The sequence below is a fragment of the Lissotriton vulgaris genome, chromosome 5 (assembly GCF_964263255.1).
Source record: "Lissotriton vulgaris chromosome 5, aLisVul1.2, whole genome shotgun sequence".
Lineage (NCBI taxonomy): Eukaryota > Metazoa > Chordata > Amphibia > Caudata > Salamandridae > Lissotriton > Lissotriton vulgaris.
In genome coordinates, this window is record NC_141693.1 from 354,483,747 (window position 1) to 354,505,675 (window position 21,929).

At 47.6% G+C, this 21,929-nt stretch overlaps 1 protein-coding gene across 28 annotated transcripts in view; it reads right to left on the reverse strand.

The window, feature by feature from the left end:
- Positions 1-21,929, reverse strand: part of EIF4G3 (eukaryotic translation initiation factor 4 gamma 3) — a 1,432,461-nt gene that overhangs the window by 276,265 nt on the left and 1,134,267 nt on the right. For 23 of the 28 annotated variants that reach the window (XM_086921648.1, XM_086921652.1, XM_086921645.1 and 20 more), the window contains one exon: positions 684-781. In XM_086921648.1, the coding sequence (XP_086777774.1) occupies positions 684-781 (98 nt within the window). The remainder of the gene's footprint in view (positions 1-683; positions 782-21,929) is intronic. The other 5 variants (XM_086921654.1, XM_086921641.1, XM_086921664.1 and 2 more) reach the window with 1 other exon arrangement.

Sequence of the window (21,929 nt, forward strand, 5' to 3'; positions counted from 1 at the left end):
TTATGCCGTAAGGCAGTACCAATGGGCTTCTTTCCAAAAACGTGACAGGGGTTATCCAAATGCGCCATTGGTTAGCGCATAACAATGTCCAAATAGCCATCCACACAAAGAAGAAGGCGGCAACCACAGAGGAGATATTCTTCAGAGCAGGTTTAATGACAGAAACGTACAGTCCGGTGGCGGCGAATGCATTTCGGCGCATTGCCTTCCTCAGCGCCCTTCACCCGACAGAATGTCCCGGTAAGTGCCTCCTGCTGCCTTTTGGTGAAAACGAGGCTCTGCTCCTCCCCCCTTGCCGTGAAGCACACCTGTTGCTGTGCATGTTGGTACCTTTGCACTCCAACTCCCACAATGCCATATACATACATACTCCGGGGTCCCTGCATGTGGGCAGAGCTATTCAATAATTATGACTATTGATGAGGACCCCCTGGAAGAGAACCACAATATCAAATGGATCTGTTGTCCAAAATCTTATTACGTCAGAACAAAATAAAAAAAATCTCACTGCATTACTATTAACAAAAAAGGCAACCTAAATCTTTAACACTATGCAGGCTAAGAGTAACGAGAAGGGCATGCACAGACTTTGCCAAATACCCGTAATAAAACAATTATTTTGCGCAATTATTAAGGACCACGACTGCTATATATAACAGAAATTGCTCTGTCCTCTCACTCACCTTTGAAAGTTTCATGAATTTACTGGGATCCAGCACGCGGTTATTCTTCGGTGCTTGCACTGTGTTCCATCCACTATCATCTGACCTCTGCCCACCTGCTGAGAAAAGCAAAGCCTTTGAAGTTCCACACTTAAAGTGTTTTCTTTAGTTATGACATGCTTGTACATAATGGATATTTGAGGTACTTTGCAAGGTAGGCCAACAAAAACTGTAGGATGTGCTTTCATGCACCATTCACTGCAAGTCAGGCATTTCTTCTGGTTGTCTTAAATGCTGCCGATTCATATAGTCCGAATTTTATGTTATAATATACCTCATTAAAGCAGATTTTTTTTTAATTGGTTCACGATCTGTAGTGATAAGAACATCCAACATTACTAAAACAGATAACAGGTCTTCGAAAAATCAAAAGATCTGTGAGTCTACGTACTACAGTGATGATGTTAAACTTCGCCCCAGAAGCCCCCCGTCTCCCCCATCCAGCCAGCACAGTGTTAACATCGCACTCTTTTTACTCTGTTGTCAGAAGCTCTAATTATAAACCCAAATGAAGTTACACCAGTAAAATAAAAAAACACAAAAAAACAAGCAATGGCAACGCCAATAGGTGATGCCTTTTGGACCTATTGGCGTTGCCAATGCTTTTTGCTTGTGCTGTACAGCATCACCCCCGCCCAAAAAAAGGGGGGTGAGGGCAAAACAAATAGGTGCAATTATATAACAGTGCCACTCCCCAGGCTCGCATGATGATGTATGTACACGCATACAACACAACGCATGTATCCACCTCGGAAATGATGCAGGCACAATTTATCCTGATCTAAAATGGCAGACTACATTTATATTGGTAAATTAAAAGAAATGTTGTATTGTGTGAAAGTGGTTTCCGCTCCATGGAGCGGCACAGCAGCAAATGCTACCTGCCGTGACTTCCCCAAACATTTACTGACAAAGAGGGTTTTGGAAAACAACAGAGGTATGGGTCGGGAGAAGCGACATATGGGTGGGAAGGGCAAGGGACGAACACAAGAAGCGGAAGACAAGCCATCGAAGAAGAAGCAAGCAAATGAAAGTAACAATAACGTCAAACAATGGCACGTGTGACCTAAAAATGAGCATGTCCAGCACACTCCTTTCCATGGATCCAATTAAAATAAAAATTAAAAAAACACCACACAGATTTCAAGGGATGTCCTAATTTATCTTTGTCTGTTTGAAGAACAAGACCATGTGTTTAAAATTTGGTTTTGAACTGTAGAATTGCAAGAGGAAGGTAAAGGAAAAAGAGCAAATTGTGAACCATTTTGTGCTTTGTCATTTAGCCCCCATCTCTAAAAAGTTCAATGTGGACCATACCATCAGAAGACCATGACAATATGCATAAATAGATATCAGCAGAAAAGAAAATGGGCAAGTCCTGAGAATGAATGGCTCAAGAAAAAACAAGCGCTGACAAAGCCAATAGGTCTCGCATTTATTATATGCTTTGGTGTAGTTGTTATTGTAATAATGGGTTAAGTCTTTGAATGTGTGGGGGGGAAAAAAGGCAGGAGTTCTCTTTACTGTGTTTTTTTTTTACTATAACGGCGACGATAAACAGTCTGATAAGGGATCTTCAATTCACAAAGCAAAAGAATATCCATGATCAGTAAAATACGAGTAGTTAGGATAAAATGAGTTAATAAAAAAAAAACACATGCTGAGAAAATGTTGCAATTCAAACATCTAAAGAGGCATCAAACGTTCATACATAACAAATACATCTTGGTCGATTCCTTTCACTCCCCAAGTTTTGCAGTAGGTTACAATGAATGATGAGGGCAAAAAGTTAGCCCAGCAGCTACCCTAGCTTTGAGACTAGGGATTCCCTCTGGGATCTTAAAATCGGAATTGCAAAAACACTAAGAAGGAACTGGCACAGGCCTTTTTCACAGTTCGCAGGCAGTACTTGTTTTCTTACAGCAGATTTCACAGATAACCTTTCTCTGCGATCTTAATCACAAATATGCTAATCTTGTGCATAAACCTGAGCTCCTGAGTTTGGTAATAAAAAGAACCAGGTTTGAATTCCGGAGTAAACTCAACATCCTGTGATTCTGGGCAAATCTGTTAATCTGCATGAAGGAAAATAAATCTGACCTTGTGTAATGTAACTGGTGTTCATGTAATGCGCTCCTATGCCCTTGGGCCGAGTCTCCACCATGTAAAACTGGCAGCTAAAACATTAGATTATTAAGAGCCGTATGTGTGCATAGTGGAGTATAGCATGCCAGGAGTGTACACACTGCTTCTAAAACGACAATTTTCAAATTGAAGGAAACCTTGGTTTCACAGTTGAATATTGCAAAAGAAATTAAGTAAGAACTCCTTCCTGCCAATGCACAGTATTATTACTGCTGTATATGTTGAAGATGAAACGTTAAGATATTGTGCACATTAACAGTCTGGATATCTAGTACATACTTTAAGGGGGAAGGGGTTTTAGCACCATGCAAACAAAGAAAAACAAGCATTTGCAATGCAATAAGTCTCGCATTAGGAAAGCTTGAGCTATTGGTATTGTAAATGACAATTTTTTTTATTTATGTGTTGGTTTTGAAAATAGCGAAATTAATAGCTTTGTCATTTACAATGCCAATAGTTTTAACTTTCTCTAATGTGATACCTATAGCATTTGTAATGCAATATGTGTTATATTTACGTAACTTAGATGTATTGATATTACAAATAACAATGGCTTTTAATTTTTTTTAATAATTAATGCTTAAATAAAAGGTATTGTAATTTATAATGGCAGTAGCTTACATTTTGGTAAATAACTTGTGTAGATTATGTTCAGTGTATTTTATTGTGACGAAAATCCAAGAACAGAAGTGAAATATTAACATCTTTTTGTGACATTTGTAAAAAAGCTTGAAACATTGAGAGAACATATTTGAACCAGTTGTTGAATGGTTGCACAGATTGATCCTGTGGTGGCGCGGAGTGATGCTGTGGCGTTCAGTGATTCTGTGGTAGCGCATAGTGATGTTGTGGTGCCCCTTAGTGATGCTGTGGTGGTGCTGAGTGATGCTGTGGTGATGCAATAGAGTGAGGGCGGTAGATAGATAGAGGGCGGTAGTTCGATAGAGTGAGGGCGGTAGTTCGATAGAGTGAGGGCGGTAGTTCGATAGAGTGAGGGCGGTAGTTCGATAGAGTGAGGGCGGTAGTTCGACAGAGTGAGGGCGGTAGACAGAGTGAGGGCGATAGACAGAGTGAGGGCGATAGACAGAGTGAGGGCGATAGACCGCGTGAGGGCGATAGACCGCGTGAGGGCGATAGACCGCGTGAGGGCGATAGACCGCGTGAGGGCGATAGACCGCGTGAGGGCGATAGACCGCGTGAGGGCGATAGACCGCGTGAGGGCGATAGACAGCGTGAGGGCGATAGACAGCGTGAGGGCGATAGACAGCGTGAGGGCGATAGACAGCGTGAGGGCGATAGACAGCGTGAGGGCGATAGACAGAGTGAGGGCGATAGACAGAGTGAGGGCGATAGACAGAGTGAGGGCGATAGACAGAGTGAGGGCGATAGACAGAGTGAGGGCGATAGACAGAGTGAGGGCGATAGACAGAGTGAGGGCGATAGACAGAGTGAGGGCGATAGACCGCGTGAGGGCGATAGACCGCGTGAGGGCGATAGACCGCGTGAGGGCGATAGACCGCGTGAGGGCGATAGACCGCGTGAGGGCGATAGACAGAGTGAGGGCGATAGACAGAGTGAGGGCGATAGACAGAGTAAGGGCGATAGATAGATAGTGAGGGCGATAGATAGATAGAGGGCGATAGACACTGGCGTAATTGGAGTTTCGCCTGAGCTCTATTTTAATCCTTTCAGTTCGACTTTGGGCTGTAACTATTTAAAGTCAATTCGGCTGCACCTTTTGAGGAACCAATATGCAGTGACTGTTTTCCATTAATCCTGAATGTATGAAGCGGATGTGTCAAAGTCACTACAAACCACCCAGTGTTTGATGAAGCAACATCAGGGTGAACACTTGTGATTCTGTGTCTGGGCGCTTGTCGTTCTCAATTCCGGAATGAGAATGTGTCTAGCCATGTGCTTGCTTAAATTCCGCTCTCCAGCATCCTGGTATTTACCATCAGTACAAAGCATGACCAAATAGGTATTGTCTCTTTTTGCATCGGATGCTGGCGTTGAGACTGAAAGCCATTTCTTTTATAATGCCACGCGAGGTGGGCACAGTGTTGTGCCATTTTAATTGCACAACATGGAATAAAACGTAAATAAAGCACTTTATGTATGCAATAGCCCTAATCCATCTAAAACCATCTTCAAAGTGGTAAAGGACCTTGTGGCAAAGCGGGCCTTGGCTACAACAACGAGCTCCACAGCGCATTGTGAGGCTCTCGCCTCGTTCTTTTTAGAAAAAGTCCAGAACATCTACTTAACATTCCCTGTCACTAGGCCACAGGCAGGCACTCCATGCAACATCTATGGAGATTATCTGCTTCATGCGTTGCCCCCGCTGACATCTGAGGGATTTGACATCTTGGCTCAGCAGGTGAAATCCGGGTCACCCGCCAATCCGCTTAAGCCAGCCCTCTTCAGAGACCAGTCGTTTGTGGGTCGTACCTCGGTACTCTCCCTGATCAACATCTCGCTGGCCTCGGGTATGGTTCCAGCCAGCTGGAAGCGGGCTGTGGTTTCTCCTATCTTAAAGAAACCCTCTCTGGACCCGGAAAAGCCGGAAAATTATCGGCCTATTTCCCTGCTCCCCTGGCCGACTAAAGTCGTGGAGGCCCACGTGAACAAGGTTCTTTCCGACCACCTTACTCGAGCTAACATCTTGGATCCCACCCAGAACGGGTTCCGTGCCGGACACAGCACGGAAACCGCCCTTCTCACCATGGCTGAACATCTTCGCACAGTGATGGATGCAGGACAGACAGCGGCGCTTGTATTATTAGACCTAAGCGCCGCCTTTGATACTGTCTCTCATCCTATCCTGTTGCATCGCCTGGAGGAGATTGGAGTGGGGGGATCCGCCCTCCAGTGGTTCCGGTCCTTCCTCGATGGTCGCTTCTTCAGCGTTGCGGTGCCACCGTTCCAGTCCAAGTTCCATCCTCTGAAACAGGGAGTGCCGCAGGGATCCTCGCTGAGCCCCACGTTGTTCAATCTTTACGTGAGACCGCTGGCTGAGGTTGTCAGGCAGTGGGGTATGACCATGGTGTCATATGCCGATGACACCCAGCTAGCGGTCACGATCAGTGGGGATGCGGACCAGGATGCTCCCAGGTTTCAGAGTGGACTTAGGGCAGTGACAAGCTGGATGAAGGCCAACTGCCTCCAGCTCAACGCGAAGAAGACCGAGATCATGATCGTCGGTAGAAGGGCGGATCTCTGGGGGGACAGGTGGTGGCCTCCAGAGCTTTGGTCTGCTCCACTACCGGTGACGGAATTAAAAAACTTAGGAGTGTGGATGGACCCCACCCTCAGTTTTGTGGGGCACACGAAGAAAACAGCTGCCTGTTTTGGAATCCTCCGGGCTCTGCGACCAGTCCTGAAATTTTTTGACCCCCGCACCAGGCAGTTGGTAATACAGGCTACTGTTATATCGCGCCTGGATTATGCCAGCTCTCTCCTGGCGGGGGTTAATCTGGCCGAAGCCAATCGCCTCCAGCGCGTGCAGAACGCTGCCGCCAGAGCAATTGTTGGTCTCCCTAGATCCTGCCCTGTTTCCAGTACTTTGAAAACGCTGCACTGGCTGCCAGTCAGGGCCAGAATCCAATTCAAGGTACTGTGCTTAGCCTTCAAAATTCTAAAGAGTTTGGCTCCTCAAATCCTTACAGACCTCCTGTCGTGGTACGTCCCCACCCGGTCTGGGTCAAGCGCTTACTATCATCCCTCGATATAAGCTGTGCCGTGTTGGTGGCCGTTCCTTCCGGGTCAAAGCAGCCGAATTATGGAACTCCCTCCCGGTGGAAATTCGGCTGATGGAGGATCTTCTTTCCTTTCGTAAGGCGATCAAAACGTTCTTGTTTTAAACCTGGTTCCTTCTTTTAGCCGTTATGTTTCTTGTGGCTGTTGCGTGTCACCTTGCCATGCGCCAGGACGCCCCTTAGCTGGGGCAGCTGTGCGCAGTACAAATGCACGTAACATAACATAACATAAAAGAAGAATGATATGCTGCTGTTTCCTGGCGCAGCTCCTAGCCTAACAGCTTAATTGGCCATTCCAACATTTTCTGGGTTCTCGTCTGTGTGTTTTTTGTCAGATTACCACCTCAAGGGATTTTACCTGATTTTCTTCTTTCCCTCAGTGTTGTTGCGCTATCGACTCTAAAAGGTCAACAGCAATGTTTTCCTGACAGAACTTTTCTTTAATTTGCAAAAATGTTGCACCTCCCAATGTAACCATATATTTATAACTCATTCCGGAGGTAGCCTTCGAATGAGCCCTGTGTCTTCAGCTAATGTCCAAGGATGTGCCAAAGTTCTGCTAAATGAGCAACTTGTTTACAAGTTATGCGTGAAGTGAGCTACACTTCCACGGACGTGTACCGCTCAAGGCCATACCACTAAACTAGGAATCCATTCTTAGTTTTCACACCCCCAGAACTAATTCTAAATGCAGCGGTTCGGTAATAGCTCACAGCTTAAAAACCCGCGAAGGTGTAAAGCGACTGGAAAACGGAGCCGAGGAATGCTGTGGAATGCTGTTCGTTAAAGTGTGGTATTGCTTATACTAAAAAAAAAATTCCTGGTATTCAGGCATAATATTAGGACATGGGCTGTTAATTTAATATGTTTTCTGTGTCTTATCAACCCATTGAGTCAGGTGTGAACTGATGTGGCCTCTCCTCCGCCACGAGCCTCTGAAACTGGCCAGCTGTCAGTCTGAGGGGAAGAGCGTCACTCATGTAAAACCTGACGCTGCTGGGCACCATGTCACAGCGGGGGCTGTCACTGGTTTGTCTCCACAGACTGTCCTCTGGCCCTCAGTCTACCGGGGTCCCCCTTCTGTGTCCCATAATGCCAGACCAGCCATTGTCGCCCTACTGTAGACTCTGAAGAACAAGGATATTGTGCTGCATAACTAAATACTTATAAGGTCCCAAAAGTGAGACCTATTGGCTATGCCAATGCTGGTTTTGCTATAGCAGGAAGGGGAAACAGACAATAAGGGGACGTTGGGCAGGTGGGAGGAGCAACATGGGCAGCGGAAAGGGGAAGAATTATGTTATTTTTCTAATGACGTGTGGGAGCAGGGCAACAAACAGCAGGAGGGAGGCTGGTAGCATGGTAATGCAAACGATAGGGTGATAACTCAGACAACATAAGTGAGGGTGGGACCAATTATCCATTATTCAAATATGTATTTTATAAGAAAAACAAGTGCATATTTAGATGGTGCGTTTAATTCCAAGAAAAACGCAGTTACCCACTCAATTTTTAAATATGTAGAGTGGAAATATGTTAACATCATTCAGAAAACTCACTAACCTGTGAAGATGGCCACGAGTAAGAGTCCAAATGGTGTAAGTGAAGCTGGTCACAGAACAAACAGTTGGGTATACGCCGACAAGCTGCTGCGCACAGAACCTCAAGTGGAAGCCAGTGTGCAGCTGTTTTTTAATGCAATGATCTAAGTTTACCTGGAAAACATCCTCAGAGAAATCTGAAGCAGAGTTCCCCTTGCTTTTTCCTCACAAGCAGCACGGGTACCGATGCCTGCATTCTAGCCACTAAAGGCTGACCCCTGAACCCGGTTCTCCCTGCAAGACCCGCTAACCATCTCTGAGATCCTGGAAAGGTGATCCTCCGTGACCCTGGAACCCAGAAACCTGACGGTGGAATTGTGCATGGGTCCAGCATTTTAATAACGGCCACGTACTTTTGTTTTGACAATCCGCATGTAAACAGATTTGCGTGGCCGCCATTACATGAAAGCGCAAAACGGGGTGCTTGTAAATAAAAAAGTAAGATAAAAGACCCGCGTGCAAACAAAGTTGTGTTGCCGCATTAATGAGCTGGCCCAGTGAGAAATTGCGAAGGACACCTCTGCCCGGCAGGTTTCTATAAAGTGTGGTGTTAACGTTCTAGATGCCAACGGCCTGCGTGTGACGTAACACGCGCCGGTGGGAAACGTGGCTATGCGCATGTGCGAACGGCGTTCGCGCTAGTCAGAGCCCGGCTCGGAGCGAGCCACACCTGTTACCCGGCGCTCTTCCCTATTACCTTAATGTAATTAAATAAGCGTAACTTCCCCTCATTCCTGCCTCAGTGTAATCATTTAGAGGAAACCTACCACCTCCACAGTGGCGACGAGGAGTGGGATCTGTCCACTCGTTGAAGGAGATAAAGTGCAACACGTGGCAGGACCGAGCAAGCGGAGACGCTGGAAGTCCAGAACTAAATCATCCACGCCGCAGAAGGAGGAAAGAAGCGTGGAGGCGCTACAAAACCGAAGGGAAGAGCGTGGCAGAGGCGCAGAGAAAGACCAAGTGCACTCGCAGTCGGAGAGCCAAGAAGTGAGGCGACCTGCGCATAAGCACGGTAGGAGCACGCCACCACCCCACCAAGGGCCCTGGCTGAAAAGGGTGTCCACGAGGGAGCGGGAGGAAGCGAACCCAGCCCCACCACGTCGCAGGCAGAAGGCGCCATCGCACCGGGCAGCCCCAGAAGCCAAGGAGGAAGCAATAGCACGCCTGGCAGCCCCAGTAATCAGGAAGAAGGGCCAGAGAGACAGGTCAAGATGAGCAATCAAGCATCGTCCCTCACAGCACCGATCCCGTTTCTGCCCAGACCAGGGGAACCACAAATGAAGTGGAAGGACTGGAGGGAGTACTTCAGGAACTACTTAGAAGCCCTGGAGGATGAATCAACTGACAAATTCACCCCCGCAAGATGGAGACTGATATTGCTGCACAACCTGGGCCCAGAGGGAATAAGGGTTTTCACAAACATTGCAACGACACCGCCACAGGCAGCAGGCGCAGATGTCTTCAAACAAGCCCTAGACGACCTAGACGCCCATTATTGCCCAGCTGTCTGCGTGTCTATAGACAGATTCAACTTTCAGCAGAGGAAACAAGGCGATGGAGAGTCGGTGGACAATTACGTGGCAGCCCTGAGGAGACTAGCAGTCACATGCAAGTACGGGGCGCAGGAGGAGGAATTTATCAAGGACCAGATAGTGATGCACACCACCAAGAACTTGCAGGACAAGCTATGGGCTCATGGCGAGGCAACACTTAAAGAAGTGATCGCTATGGTAAAAAAGGCTGAGCTCTCCAAGAGATGTGCGGAAGCTGCAAAGAAGGAGAGTGCGCAAAGAGTCATGGTTAACAAGATTGACGACGCGGAACCGTCGAGCAGATTCAAAATGGCGCCGGGAGACAACCGCGGAACCAGTAAATGGGCTGGAAGACCAGGTCAAGCGGGAAAGCAGTCCTCTTCCAACAAATCGACGGGCTACAGGTGCAGAAGTGCAGACCACGCAGCCCATGACAAACGCTGCCCTGCTTTTCGTGAGAAGTGCATGTTCTGCGGCCTGATAGGCCACTATGAGAAAGTGTGTCGGAAGAAAGAAAAGAAAACTTTGGTGAAATACATAGCGCAGGATGAAGGCGCCGAGGAAGAATCGGATGAGGACGACAGAGTGTTATGCATCGAGGAGCAAGTACTAGGCATCGACACCCAGCGATCTGACAAACCAAGAGCAGACATGCTTATAGGAGGTGTGAAAATCAGGATTGCAATTGACTCTGGATCCCCGTACACAATTGTGCAGGGATCTGTGTGGGAAGGATAATTTAAACTGAGCCTAGGCCCGCAGCTAAACCCACCAGACATCAGGCCGGTGTCGTATATTAGCAACCCGATCCCCATAGTAGGATACCGGAGCCTGAAGTTCGAATTCTGAGGGAGAACAGCCACATGCAAGCTATACGTAGCTGAGAAGGGACACTCCGTGCTAGGATGGAGGGACCAGGGAGACTTGGGGATCAAACTAGACCCAGGAGGCAAGGAGCAGGTGCTGCTAACAGACTGTGAACAATGGCCAGACCTGGAAAGAGTGAGAAGAAACTTTCCCAACGTCTTTGGAGGCAAGGTGGGCAAACTGGAGAAGTTCATGCATAATATCGTCCTCAGAGAAAACTCCCAACCGGTGTCTCATAAGGTCCGCAATGTGGAAGCGGTCCAGCAGGAACTGTCTCGACTGGAAGAGCAAGGGATCATTGAACCGATCGACAGCTCAGAATGGCTGGCCCCCTTGGTCGTCGCCAGGAAGCCCAATGGCAAGGTCCGCCTCTGTGTGGACCTGCGCAAACTGAATAAATGCTCCTAGGATAGAGGAAATGTTGGCGGGAACAAGGGGCGTGAAGTGGTTCTCCACAGTTGACCTCACGTCGGCATACCACCAGATCGACCTGCACCCGTCCAGCAGGAAACTTACATCTTTTATCACCCCCTATGGCTGTTATCAGTTCCGCAGGATGCCCTTTGGTCTGGCATCGGCCGCAGCGGTATTCTAAAAGCTCATGCATCGCCTGTTCAAAGATGTCAAAGGCATCCAGTACTTCCAAGACGACATCTTGATAATGGGGATGGATCGTGAAGACCACAACACCAAACTGGACTATGCGCTGAGCGTCCTACAGGAAAGAGGACTCACAGCAGAATGGGAGAAGTGCAGATTTGGAATGACATCCGTGACCTACCTGGGGCACGAAATAAGCGGACAAGGGATCACGCCCAAGAAAGAAAATGTCAGAGCAATCTGCGAAGCCAGAGCCCCCAACAAAAAAGATGAAGTACGGTCACTCTTGGGAATGGCCGAGTACTACAGAAAATTTGTCCAACATTTTGCCACGAAAACGCACAGATTATTATAAGAGACAAATCAACTTTCCAGTGGGATGATGTGGCCCAGAAGGAGTTCGAGGAACTGAAGGGGAACATCAGGCAGGCCGTGCCATTGCAAGGACATGACCCGGCAGGAGCCACCATCCTCATCACGGACGCAAGCGAAAAAGGTCTGGGGGCAGTTCTTGCCCAACAGAGAGACAACAACACGGTTGAGACACTCAGTTTTGCATCAAGGGCGCTGTCGCAAACTGAGCAGAAGTTTAGCGTAATAGAGAAAGAGATGCTAGCTGTTGTGTGGGCAATGGGAAAGTTCCGGCAGTTCCTGTGGGGCACGAGGTTTCGCCTACAAACTGACCACAAGCCCTTAGTCAAGGTACTGACCTCAAGTGGGCATGCCACGGCCACCCAGTGGATTGCCAAAATGACTCTCAAATTATTAGAGTACACGTACGACTTGGAGTACATCCCGGGGACACGCAACAAGGTGGCGGACTATCTCAGCAGAGCCTCAGCCATGGAAGATGCACCCACACCTGCTGAGGAGAGTGAAGAAATGGTTGCGGTAATGGAAGACATGGAGAAAGCGATCAGCATGCAGGAATGGGCACATGCATACAGGCAAGATGAGACCTTGGAGGAGATCAAGAGGTACCTAGTCGATGGGTGGCCGGAAAAGAAGAGGCTGAAGGAGGCAACCAGGAAAATGTACGAAGTGAGAGAGGATTTATCCATGAGTGACTCGGGAACATCTCTGTATCGCGGGGATAAGGTAGTACCCCCAGAAGAGCTTATCCCTGCACTACTGAACCAGCTGCATGAAGGTCACCTAGGCTTTGTAAAGACCAAGTCGAGGGTGAAGCAAATGTACTGGTGGCCAGGAATGAACAACATGATTGAAAGACACGTTAGAGACTGCAGCCAATGCCAGGAGTCAGACAAGGTACTCAAACCGTTGAGACCGGCGTTAGGCAGCTTCGAACAGCCTCGTGATCCCTGGGAAGACCTAGCTGTCGACATCCGCGGGCCGATACTAGATGGACAAGGCACGGCCAAGTACTTGTGTGTACTGGTGGACAAGTATTCTAAATGGCCAGAATTGCATGTGCAAGAGGAAATGGACTCGGAGATTGTCATAAAATTCCTCACATCGGTGTTCCTTAGGGAAGGCATCCCGAGGACCATAGTGACAGACAATGGCCCGCAATTCACATCCAATAAGTGGCACAGATACACCGAAAGAAATGGAATCAAGTCAAAACACACCTCGGTGTACCATCCCTCCAGCAATGGACAAGTGGAAAGGTTTAACCGAGTTCTGATGGGGTCAATCCAAGCCGCCATTATGCAAGGAAAAGACTGGGAGGCCGAAAGTCAAAGAATGCTGTGGGTGTATAAAATTACTCCCACTGCAACAGGGTACAGCCCGTTTCAGATTCTCAGAGGCAGGCACCCGTTCACGAAGGACAATGTAGTTTGGCGAGAAAAAACAGTCACCAGTAAATGGTCACCTGCTGTGGTCCAGCACAACTTGGAGAAAGCCCAGCGAGTGTACATGGACCACTACAATCAAAGAAAAAGAGTGAAGGAGTCAACGTTGGAAAAAGGCGAATGGGTGAGAGTAAAACAAGCAGTAATGAAGAAGAAAGGCGAAAGCAAGTACAGCCCACCCCTACAAGTGGAAGAGGTGTACAGTAGAGCAGCCCTCCTCAGTGACGGAAAGGTGTGGTCTCAAGATGGCATGGCCAAGATAAACAAGATTGTGAAATGGCCGGAGGAGAAAGACAACTGCACATCTAGGCAAAGACAAGAAGGAAGTATTGAGGAAAGAGAGTCAGAAGATGGTAGTCTGGGAGGTGGAGATGAGTGCATAGAAAGTGAAGACCGGATGGAGACAAGCGTGAAGGTAACCCCAGCAAAAGAAGAGTCGATTTCCAGGAGATCGGGATACAGCCAAGAGAGAGAAAAGGTGGAAAGCTCCACTCCTGAGGTCCTCCAGGGAGTCACCACTCCAGTAAGACGCACACGCGTGGGGAGAATGGTGATCAGACCATCACACCTCAAAGACTATGAGTGAGACATCCACGAACACTGTACTGTTAAATTTCATTGTGTAAAAAGGGGAGATATGTGGTGTTAGCGTTCTAGATGCCAACGGCCTGCGTGTGACGTATCACGCGCCGGTGGGAAACGTGGCTATGCGCATGTGCGAATGGCGTTCGCGCTAGTCAGATCCCGGCTCAGAGCGAGCCACACCTGTTACCTGGCGCTCTTCCCTATTACCTTAATGTAATTAAATAAACGTAACTTTCCCTCATTCCTGCCTCAGTGTAATCTTTTGGAGGAAACCTACCACCTCCAAATAAAGCAGCAACTTCCGGATCTACGAGCACCCCTCCCCTAGACTCTCACACAAATATAGAGTGCAAATTGATGCATTTTAAAATATATTACATAGAATTTAAATATAAGTCGTTAAAACAGGCGGCGTCAATATTTCGGCATGCGGACGTTGCCCCTGTGTTTGATTTGCTGCCCCGGACCTGTCGTTCTCCACATTAAATGATGAAGCAGCAGTTTAGTATTTCCATGAGAGTGAGGGAGAGCGTTGGGTCGTGGGTTCGGGGAGAGGAACTTCAATCATGATTGACACACAGGTTCGGGTGCGCCGGAGAGTGAAATGAAAAGGCTAGGTTGCACAGACAGATGCCTTGCATTCCCCCAACCCAACATGCCCAGCAAGGAAACACCGTCATGACTACCTTAGAAGAAAGGGTTGGAGCTGCAGGGCCAAGCTGGTCACAACCTCCATATACGCCCTCAAGGTCACGAGTGTTTTGTGACGGGGAGAGTCACGAATGGAAATGTGGTGCGATAACGTGCACGTTATTTTATAGCCAACTAAAAACATTAAAAACTTCAAAGCCACACAGCCATCTAAAAGAAATTCTGAAATGCCTCAGAAGCTCGTCTAATGGCGTGTGCCTACTCCTGTCAAAGTACTTCACCAAACACGGTCTAAAAAAAAATTCCTGTATGCCTATAAAAACTGAAGATTTTTGTCTTTGAATTTCAATAAATTATTTCGGTCAGCCTGTTAGAAAGCAGTCCATCCTCTCATGTATCTCTTCAATTTGATCATCAAGAGCGGATGTTCTGATTACTGTAACAAACGCCTATTCTACTCTTAACCAGCAGCTAGAGTGCGCTAACGCGGAGGTACAGCTCTAGGCATGTGCTGATTTACAGTGAGTAACAACCTCCACCTCTGGCATGTCAAATTCAATCAAAGCTGCACAGATTGCTAGTTAAGGGACATTTCGAGCGTTTCACTTTAAGAAACCCTCCACTGAAAACAAGAGCATTTTCTTTCATGAAAAATAAAAAGGCTGGCCTTCTGTTGCATTATGCTAATGCAGAGAAGCGGCGTCGGGTAGTGTGCAGACCGATGTCGGGTGCCTGTGGGGGTCTCCCTCCTTGGGTGCCAAGATGAAAGTGGTCAGGGGGGCCGATCCTGGGGGTGGCTGTAGCTCTGCCCGTTTTTAAGTAAAAAATATATGTAAAGGAACTGATAACTTTATCCCTCTCTTTGAATCACAGAGAGCACTGATTAGAATGCTTGCTTTAGACTGATCAATTTTATAGGTACGTCACCTTGAACTGGCCTGGGCCCTCTATTCAGAAAATAATAAAAATATCATGGCATGTATCAAACTTATGAGTCCTGAAAAATGTTAAATGTACCAGGCTAACTGGGCAGAAGATCTTTACTCCCACCGGACACTGTAAGAAAACGAAATAGAAAGTTTCCATGGCAGATGTTTACTGGAAATAACAATTCTGTTGTTTATAAAGGGCAACTACACAATAACTTGCCATTAATCAGGGATGTGTTCCCCAAGAACTGGTTAATTGTGGAGATATTGCAACAATCAAGAAAGATATGTCCATTATTATGTTTAAAACAACACAATGTTGATGTCAGAATATGTATCTAATGGATCTACACCATATTACAATGAACTTCGAGATGTTATGTAGTTACGCGCAATGCAAAAGCAGTAGCTCGTGGTGCAAATACTATAACAATATTAACTAGAATAGTAAGGGGCACAGAGGGTTAGGAAGCACAACTTTCAAAGGCCACTGATTACCCACCAGATAGATTGTACACAACGTTCTGAAGGAGGGTGGAATTTTGAAAGATCAGCTATCAGAAATAAACATCTTCCTTAGAATCCCGATGGGCTTGGAAAGATAGACTGCTTCAGAGCTAGTAAAAAATGTACTCTATATATCACCCAGAATATACTTCCCCATTCTTTAATGGTTCACTGAAATGCGGTTGTTATGGTGAGTACTGAAACTCAAAGTCTCGCTACATTTTCACACGACTGCCATTTAAAACAAGCACAAGAACATCAAAGCGGCTGAAACGGGAGAAAGGAGGGGTGAATGCACGCCGAGGTGGCAAGGACTGGGCAAGAAGGGAGGGGGGGAATGCCAGCAGGGAAAATGATGGGGGATTTGGGGGGAATCACGCGAGTGGTGGGAGCCCAAATGGTGATCACTTTTGTGGCCGCTTTTATGTTCTCAATGGCCTTGCGGCTCACTGAGAACATCAAAGCGGCGGCGAAAGTGCTCCCAGAGGCTACAGGCTGACAAATGGTGCACATGCACTGTACCCGATCCGCCTGCAGACTTTGGGAGCACTTTCAAAAGCCCCTTTACTTAATATCTCGTAAAGCATCGCGTACGCGATCACTTAGGAGAGACCTAAAAAGGAAAAAAAACGATGACAGGAAATACCGAATTTTATGCAATGGTCAAAGTGCTTCAGAGTATGGGAACTGGGATGCTGTGCGCAAAGGGGGCTGGGTGAGTGAGCATTGGAGTGGGTCAGAAGTGTGACTAAAAAACTAAATATTCTGTAACTTTTCTCGGTCTTTCAGCTTCAGGTAACTAGCACAGCTAAAATGAAAAATATATGCAAGTAAAGTTAATCAGTGGGAACTATCATACATTTTGAAACCTCTATAAGTGAAAGCTGCAGATGTCTGTAACCAGAGAGCCAAAGAAGTGAATGCTGGTTGATGTAGTAATAGTGATTTGTGTCTGTTTGGTGCTATAAAGTCCCAGATCCAAGCTATACACACCAACAAAGCGCTCAAACACCATTTGCTCTGTGATTACACTGTCATGGCCGAGGAGGAAGTGCAGGAGGTGGGGGGCTATTTTTTGCCCTTTCCGTTATTGGAGTGTACAGTGTGGCATTGTGTAATGTCATTGCTATCTTAAACCTAATAAAAAACACTCCAGCTGTTGTAGGGCCCTGGATTCACCTCCTGGTGCAGGGCGGGCTGAGCTTTATGGCAGGCATGGAGGGAGGGATGGTCTCGGTGCAGCTCTGGACTCGTACAGTGCCCCTGCTATTACTAGTGAGCGAGAGGTGTTGAGGTAGTGGTATAGATAAAGGTGGTGGTGCCGCTGGTATTGGGGGTACTGGTATTGGTGGTGGTGGAGTATTGTTGGTGGTGTTGGTGCTATTAGTGGTTGTGGTATTGGGGGTGGTGGGGGTGGTGGTGGTGGTGGTAGTGGTGGTGGTGGTATTGTTAATGGTGGTGGAATTGTTAATGGTGGTGGTATTGGTGGGGGTATTGGTACTGGTGGTGGTATTGTTGGTGGTATGGTGGTGGGGTGGTATTGGTATGGGGGTGGTATTGGTGGTGGTGGTATTGGATTGGTGGTGGTATTGCTTGTGATATTGGTGGCAGTGGTATTATTGGTGATGGTATTGGTGGTGTTAGTGGTATTTGTGATGTAGTTAATAAAACAGGCTTTTGAAAATAACCCATCAGGTGGCTTTAGTATGGATGACATGTAACACAGATGTGCTGTTGTGAGGTTCAGCCCATTAGCACAGAATTATCTGCTACCTGGAATTCACATGACTTAATTCGCTAATCATTTCAAAATCCATTTTACTTGGGGACTTGAAACAGACTCGAAATAATGGCGGGTTAAAGTGATTGAAAGCAGACGCCCATGTTATGGGGGCGGCCGTGCTGCTTAAAAAAACACAAGTGGTTTCAGCTGAAGCAGCGCATGTCCGGCCTGCATTAAGAGACACTCAATAAAGTAAATAGTGCTTACAGACTAAACAACAGCTCCTGTGTAACAACTGAAGTAAAAGAGTCAGTTGCCATGGAGGGTACAAATGAAGACAAGGTCGTTACAAGCCTATTAACGATTCCGAAGGAAGCATTCACAAAAAACAATGACACAAGCCAATGGAAAATATGGTAGAAGAGTAGGCGCAGCATCTCTCCCATACTCCACTACAGCAGTCTCTCAGAGCGAGCAGGGCATGCACGCTGCCGCTAGGCTTGACCTAAAAATACAGCCGCCATTGTCCCCAGTGTCAATAAATAAAATAGTGTTCACCCAATTATAAGGCAGATTGTGTAACAAGCCAAGTACAAAGGTCCATTTGTTATGGGCGGTAACTAAAGGAGACAAGGCGGTACCAAGGAGTGACTACCAAACCTTTTTACGAATCAGAAATCAGCATTTAAGAAGTACTAGGACACAAGTCAATGACAAATATGGGCAGAGTGGGCGGGGCTACCACTTCATACTCTATTACAGCATGCCTCGCACAATTCGCCCTAAAAAGGCGAGAAACAGATAAGTCTGTATCCTCATTTTTTTTTTTTTTTTTTTTAAGTTTTGGAAGACCTTTATTGATAAGAAGTTACACATACAATCAAGCGCGCAGCCCGAGGGCTCAGAAAGGTAATACATATCAATAAGGCAAGTCGTTAAGGATCAATTACAGGAGCACTGCGGTCTAATTTTCAAATTAAAGTCTTAAGGATAAATGGCATCAGGATATCGAAAGGCGACACATTGGCTCCGGCCTATTGGAATCAGGAGAAGACAGTATACAATGCAAAACATCGCCAGAACCACATCTCGCTGCAATTGAGAGTCATCATAAAAGAAGCGCAAATCGGGAAGCGTAGCGAGCAGTAAATACTTATCAAAACACGGTGTCCAACCCTCAGAAAGCAAAGATCCATAACCAAGTCGCAAAATGACACATTGTGTAAGACCCCCCAATCGCGCAGAACCCCCATCCCTAATGAAGAATAAGATGTATAAAAGAAGGAAAGAAAGAAGAAAAAGAAGATAGAGGGCCATAGAAACACAGAGTAACATAGAACACGTCCCATCCCCAACCCCCCACCCTGCATACCAGCGGAAGGACACGGCCCACCCCCCCCCCATAGGCATGCCTGTCGCCCCAAGAAGAACCCCGAAAGTGGGAAAAATGGAGGAGGGCCATAGCACCAGCCCCTTGTACACCCCCAACCCCAGAAGCATTGGTACAGTATACATAAGTCTGCAGATAAGAAACATTTGCGACTGTAAACCAACAGCATACAATGTCATGCAGTATCTAGTAATACAGAAATGTGCATACCAGTCAAGGATGGTGGGAAGTAGGAGGGCTCACCTCACTGGAATAGATGGCGAAGCACTGCTCTGCCCACTGCTGCGTCTTTCGTCAGCTCAGCATCCAAGCAGTAGTGCCTGGTGAAGGTATGCGGGGACTTCCAGGCCGCCGCTCTACAGATGTCCAGGAGTGGCACTCCAGCAAACAGTGCCGCAGACGTGGACATGGCTCTGGTGGAATGGGCTTTGGCCCGTGAGTCCAGAGGTCGCCCAGCCTTGTCATGACAGAGAGTTATCGCTGAAGAGATCCACCTTGATATACTTTGTTTTGTTAAGGGCATGCCCTTCCTTGGTCTGCTGAATGCGACAAAGAGTTGGGATGATTTCCTGATTTGTCTTGTTCTGTCAAGATAGAATTTGAGGCATCTCTTAAGGTCTAAAGAATGCAGTGTTCTCTCAGCCGAAGTAGATGGGTTCGGAAAGAACGATTTGAGAACCACGGGCTCATTTAGATGGCAGTCCGATGGGACTTTGGGTATGAATCGTGGGTTAGTACGCAGGATGACTCTGTCCTCTTTGAATTGTAAGAAAGGGTCTTGGATGGAGAGGGCTTGCAATTCACCGACCCTTCTGGCTGAGGTTAGTGCCAGGAGGAGGGCTGTCTTCCACGACAGGAATTTGATATCCGATTTGTGGATAGGCTCGAAGGGATGCTTCATCAATTGGTGAAGGACCACGTTGAGTTGCCATGACGGAGGGACAGGTTTTGGTCTAGGAAAGGACCTGAATAGGCCCTTCAGGAATTGTTTGATGAGCCTGTCCGCCCACAGAGAAGGACCCTCAGAAGTTCTAGTGAACCTAGAAATTGCCGCCAGGTGAACCTTGATGGACCCATGGGCAAGTCCTGAGTGCGCCAGGTGTAGTAGATATGGCAGCAGTTGCTGTGGGGTGACATGGAAAGGGTGTAGACCTTCATTCGCACACCAGACACAGAAGCGTTTCCATGAGAGAATAGGTCTTTTTAGTGCTGTCAGCTCTAGCGTTAGCCAGGACATCTCTACACTCCTGCGGAATGTTCAGGTGGCTGAATTCGCGGTATTCAGGAGCCAGGCTGACAATTTCAGAGGGCCCAGGTTCGGGTGGAGAACCTGTCCTTGAGACATTGTGTATTTACAACAAGGGGTGGTGAGGAACAGAGTCTCTGAATTAAGCAGAAAGCTCTCACCCAGTCAAGAGATCAGGGCTAGATCCAACACCGTTTTTTAGCTCACTGCACCATCCCAGTTTCTGAACCTGGCTGTATGCAAATTAGTCTGTTCCTGTCCCAGTGCATGATGGGAACAGGGCAAACCAAACTACAAAAGCCAATTCTTACACTGGGAAGGAAACAAGCTCCCGGGGACCGGTTTCTGGCATTACAGCCGTCTTCGGCCCGGTTTGCTTGAATCCTGATGGTGCAATGAGCAAGGGTCTCACATCTGAGAATACCCTTCCACGCTTAGGGTGGACAAAAATATTTACAACAAGGGGTGGTGAGGAACAGAGTCTCTGAATTAAGCAGAAAGCTCTCACCCAGTCAAGAGATCAGGGCTAGATCCAACACCGTTTTTTAGCTCACTGCACCATCCCAGTGAGACATTGTGAGCAGGGTCGGATGACTGTGTAGGCGAAGAGGTGGTTGGATAGACAGACGATGAAGTTCCGTGTACCAGTGCTGCCTCGGCCAGGATGGGGCGATGAGGATCAGGGTGCAGGGCTCCGATTTCATCTTCCTGATTACTCTGGGTATCAGTGGGAATGGCGGAAAGGCGTAAGCAAACACGTTCCGCCAAGCTATGGAAAATGCATTCCCTAGTGTTCCTGGTTGGGGAAGCCTGCTTGCGAAGCTTGGGCATTTGGCGTTCTCCCTGGTGGCAAAAAGGTCTATCTGTGGTGTTCCCCACGTCGCGAAGATGTAGTCCATCGCTCCCGCATCCAGCTCCCATTCGTGGGATAGAGACTGTTCTCTGCTCAGGGCGTCCGCCAGGACATTGTCTTTGCCTGGAACGTATTCGGCTTTGAGTGTTATGCCATGCTGGAGGAGCCAGTTCCAGACTCTTTGAGATTCTCGAGAGAGAGAGAGAGAGAACGCGTCCCTCCCTGTTTGTTCAGGTAGTGCATCGTCGTGGTGTTGTCTGTCCTGACGAGCACTGGGGAGTTTCGGATGCGTGGGAGGAACGATTGGAGCGCCAGGAAAACTGCCCTTAGCTCCAGAATGTTGATATGGAGTTTGGATTCCTGCGGCGTCCATTTGCCGTTGATTTGTAGTTCTTGCAGGACTGCACCCCACCCTTCCAAGGATGCGTCCGTGGTGACTATATGTGGTTGCGCCGGAAGCAGGAACGGCAGTCCCTGCGACAGGTGTTTGGTCGACCTCCACCATTGTAAATTGTTGACTATAGGTTGGGTGACTCGTATGCGGTCCTCGAAGGATCCCGTAGCTTGTGTCCACTGCCTTGTCAGTTCTTCCTGAAGGGGACGCATTTTTAGGCGGCAGTGCGGGATGAGCAGAATGCATGACGACATCATGCAGAGGAGCGACTTGAAGATACGGACAGTCAGAGTCTTTTTGGATGCCACTAACTTGGCTAAGGAGATAAGTTTCGATTTTCTCTCCTGTGATGGGAAAGCTCTTGCGCGTTCCGTGTCCAGGGTCGCTCCAAGGAAGGTGATGACTTTGCTTGGTGTCAGCGATGACTTCTCTTTGTTGAGGGTCAGGCCTAATCGGCGGAAAAGATGCAGACAGGCGCTGGAAGATGCGGCTGCTGTCGACGGAGCCTTTACCAGCCAGTCGTCCAGGTATGGGAAGACCTGGTGTCCCTGCTGGCAAAGAAAGGCTGCGACAGGAGAGAGGCATTTCGTAAAGATCCGTGGGGCA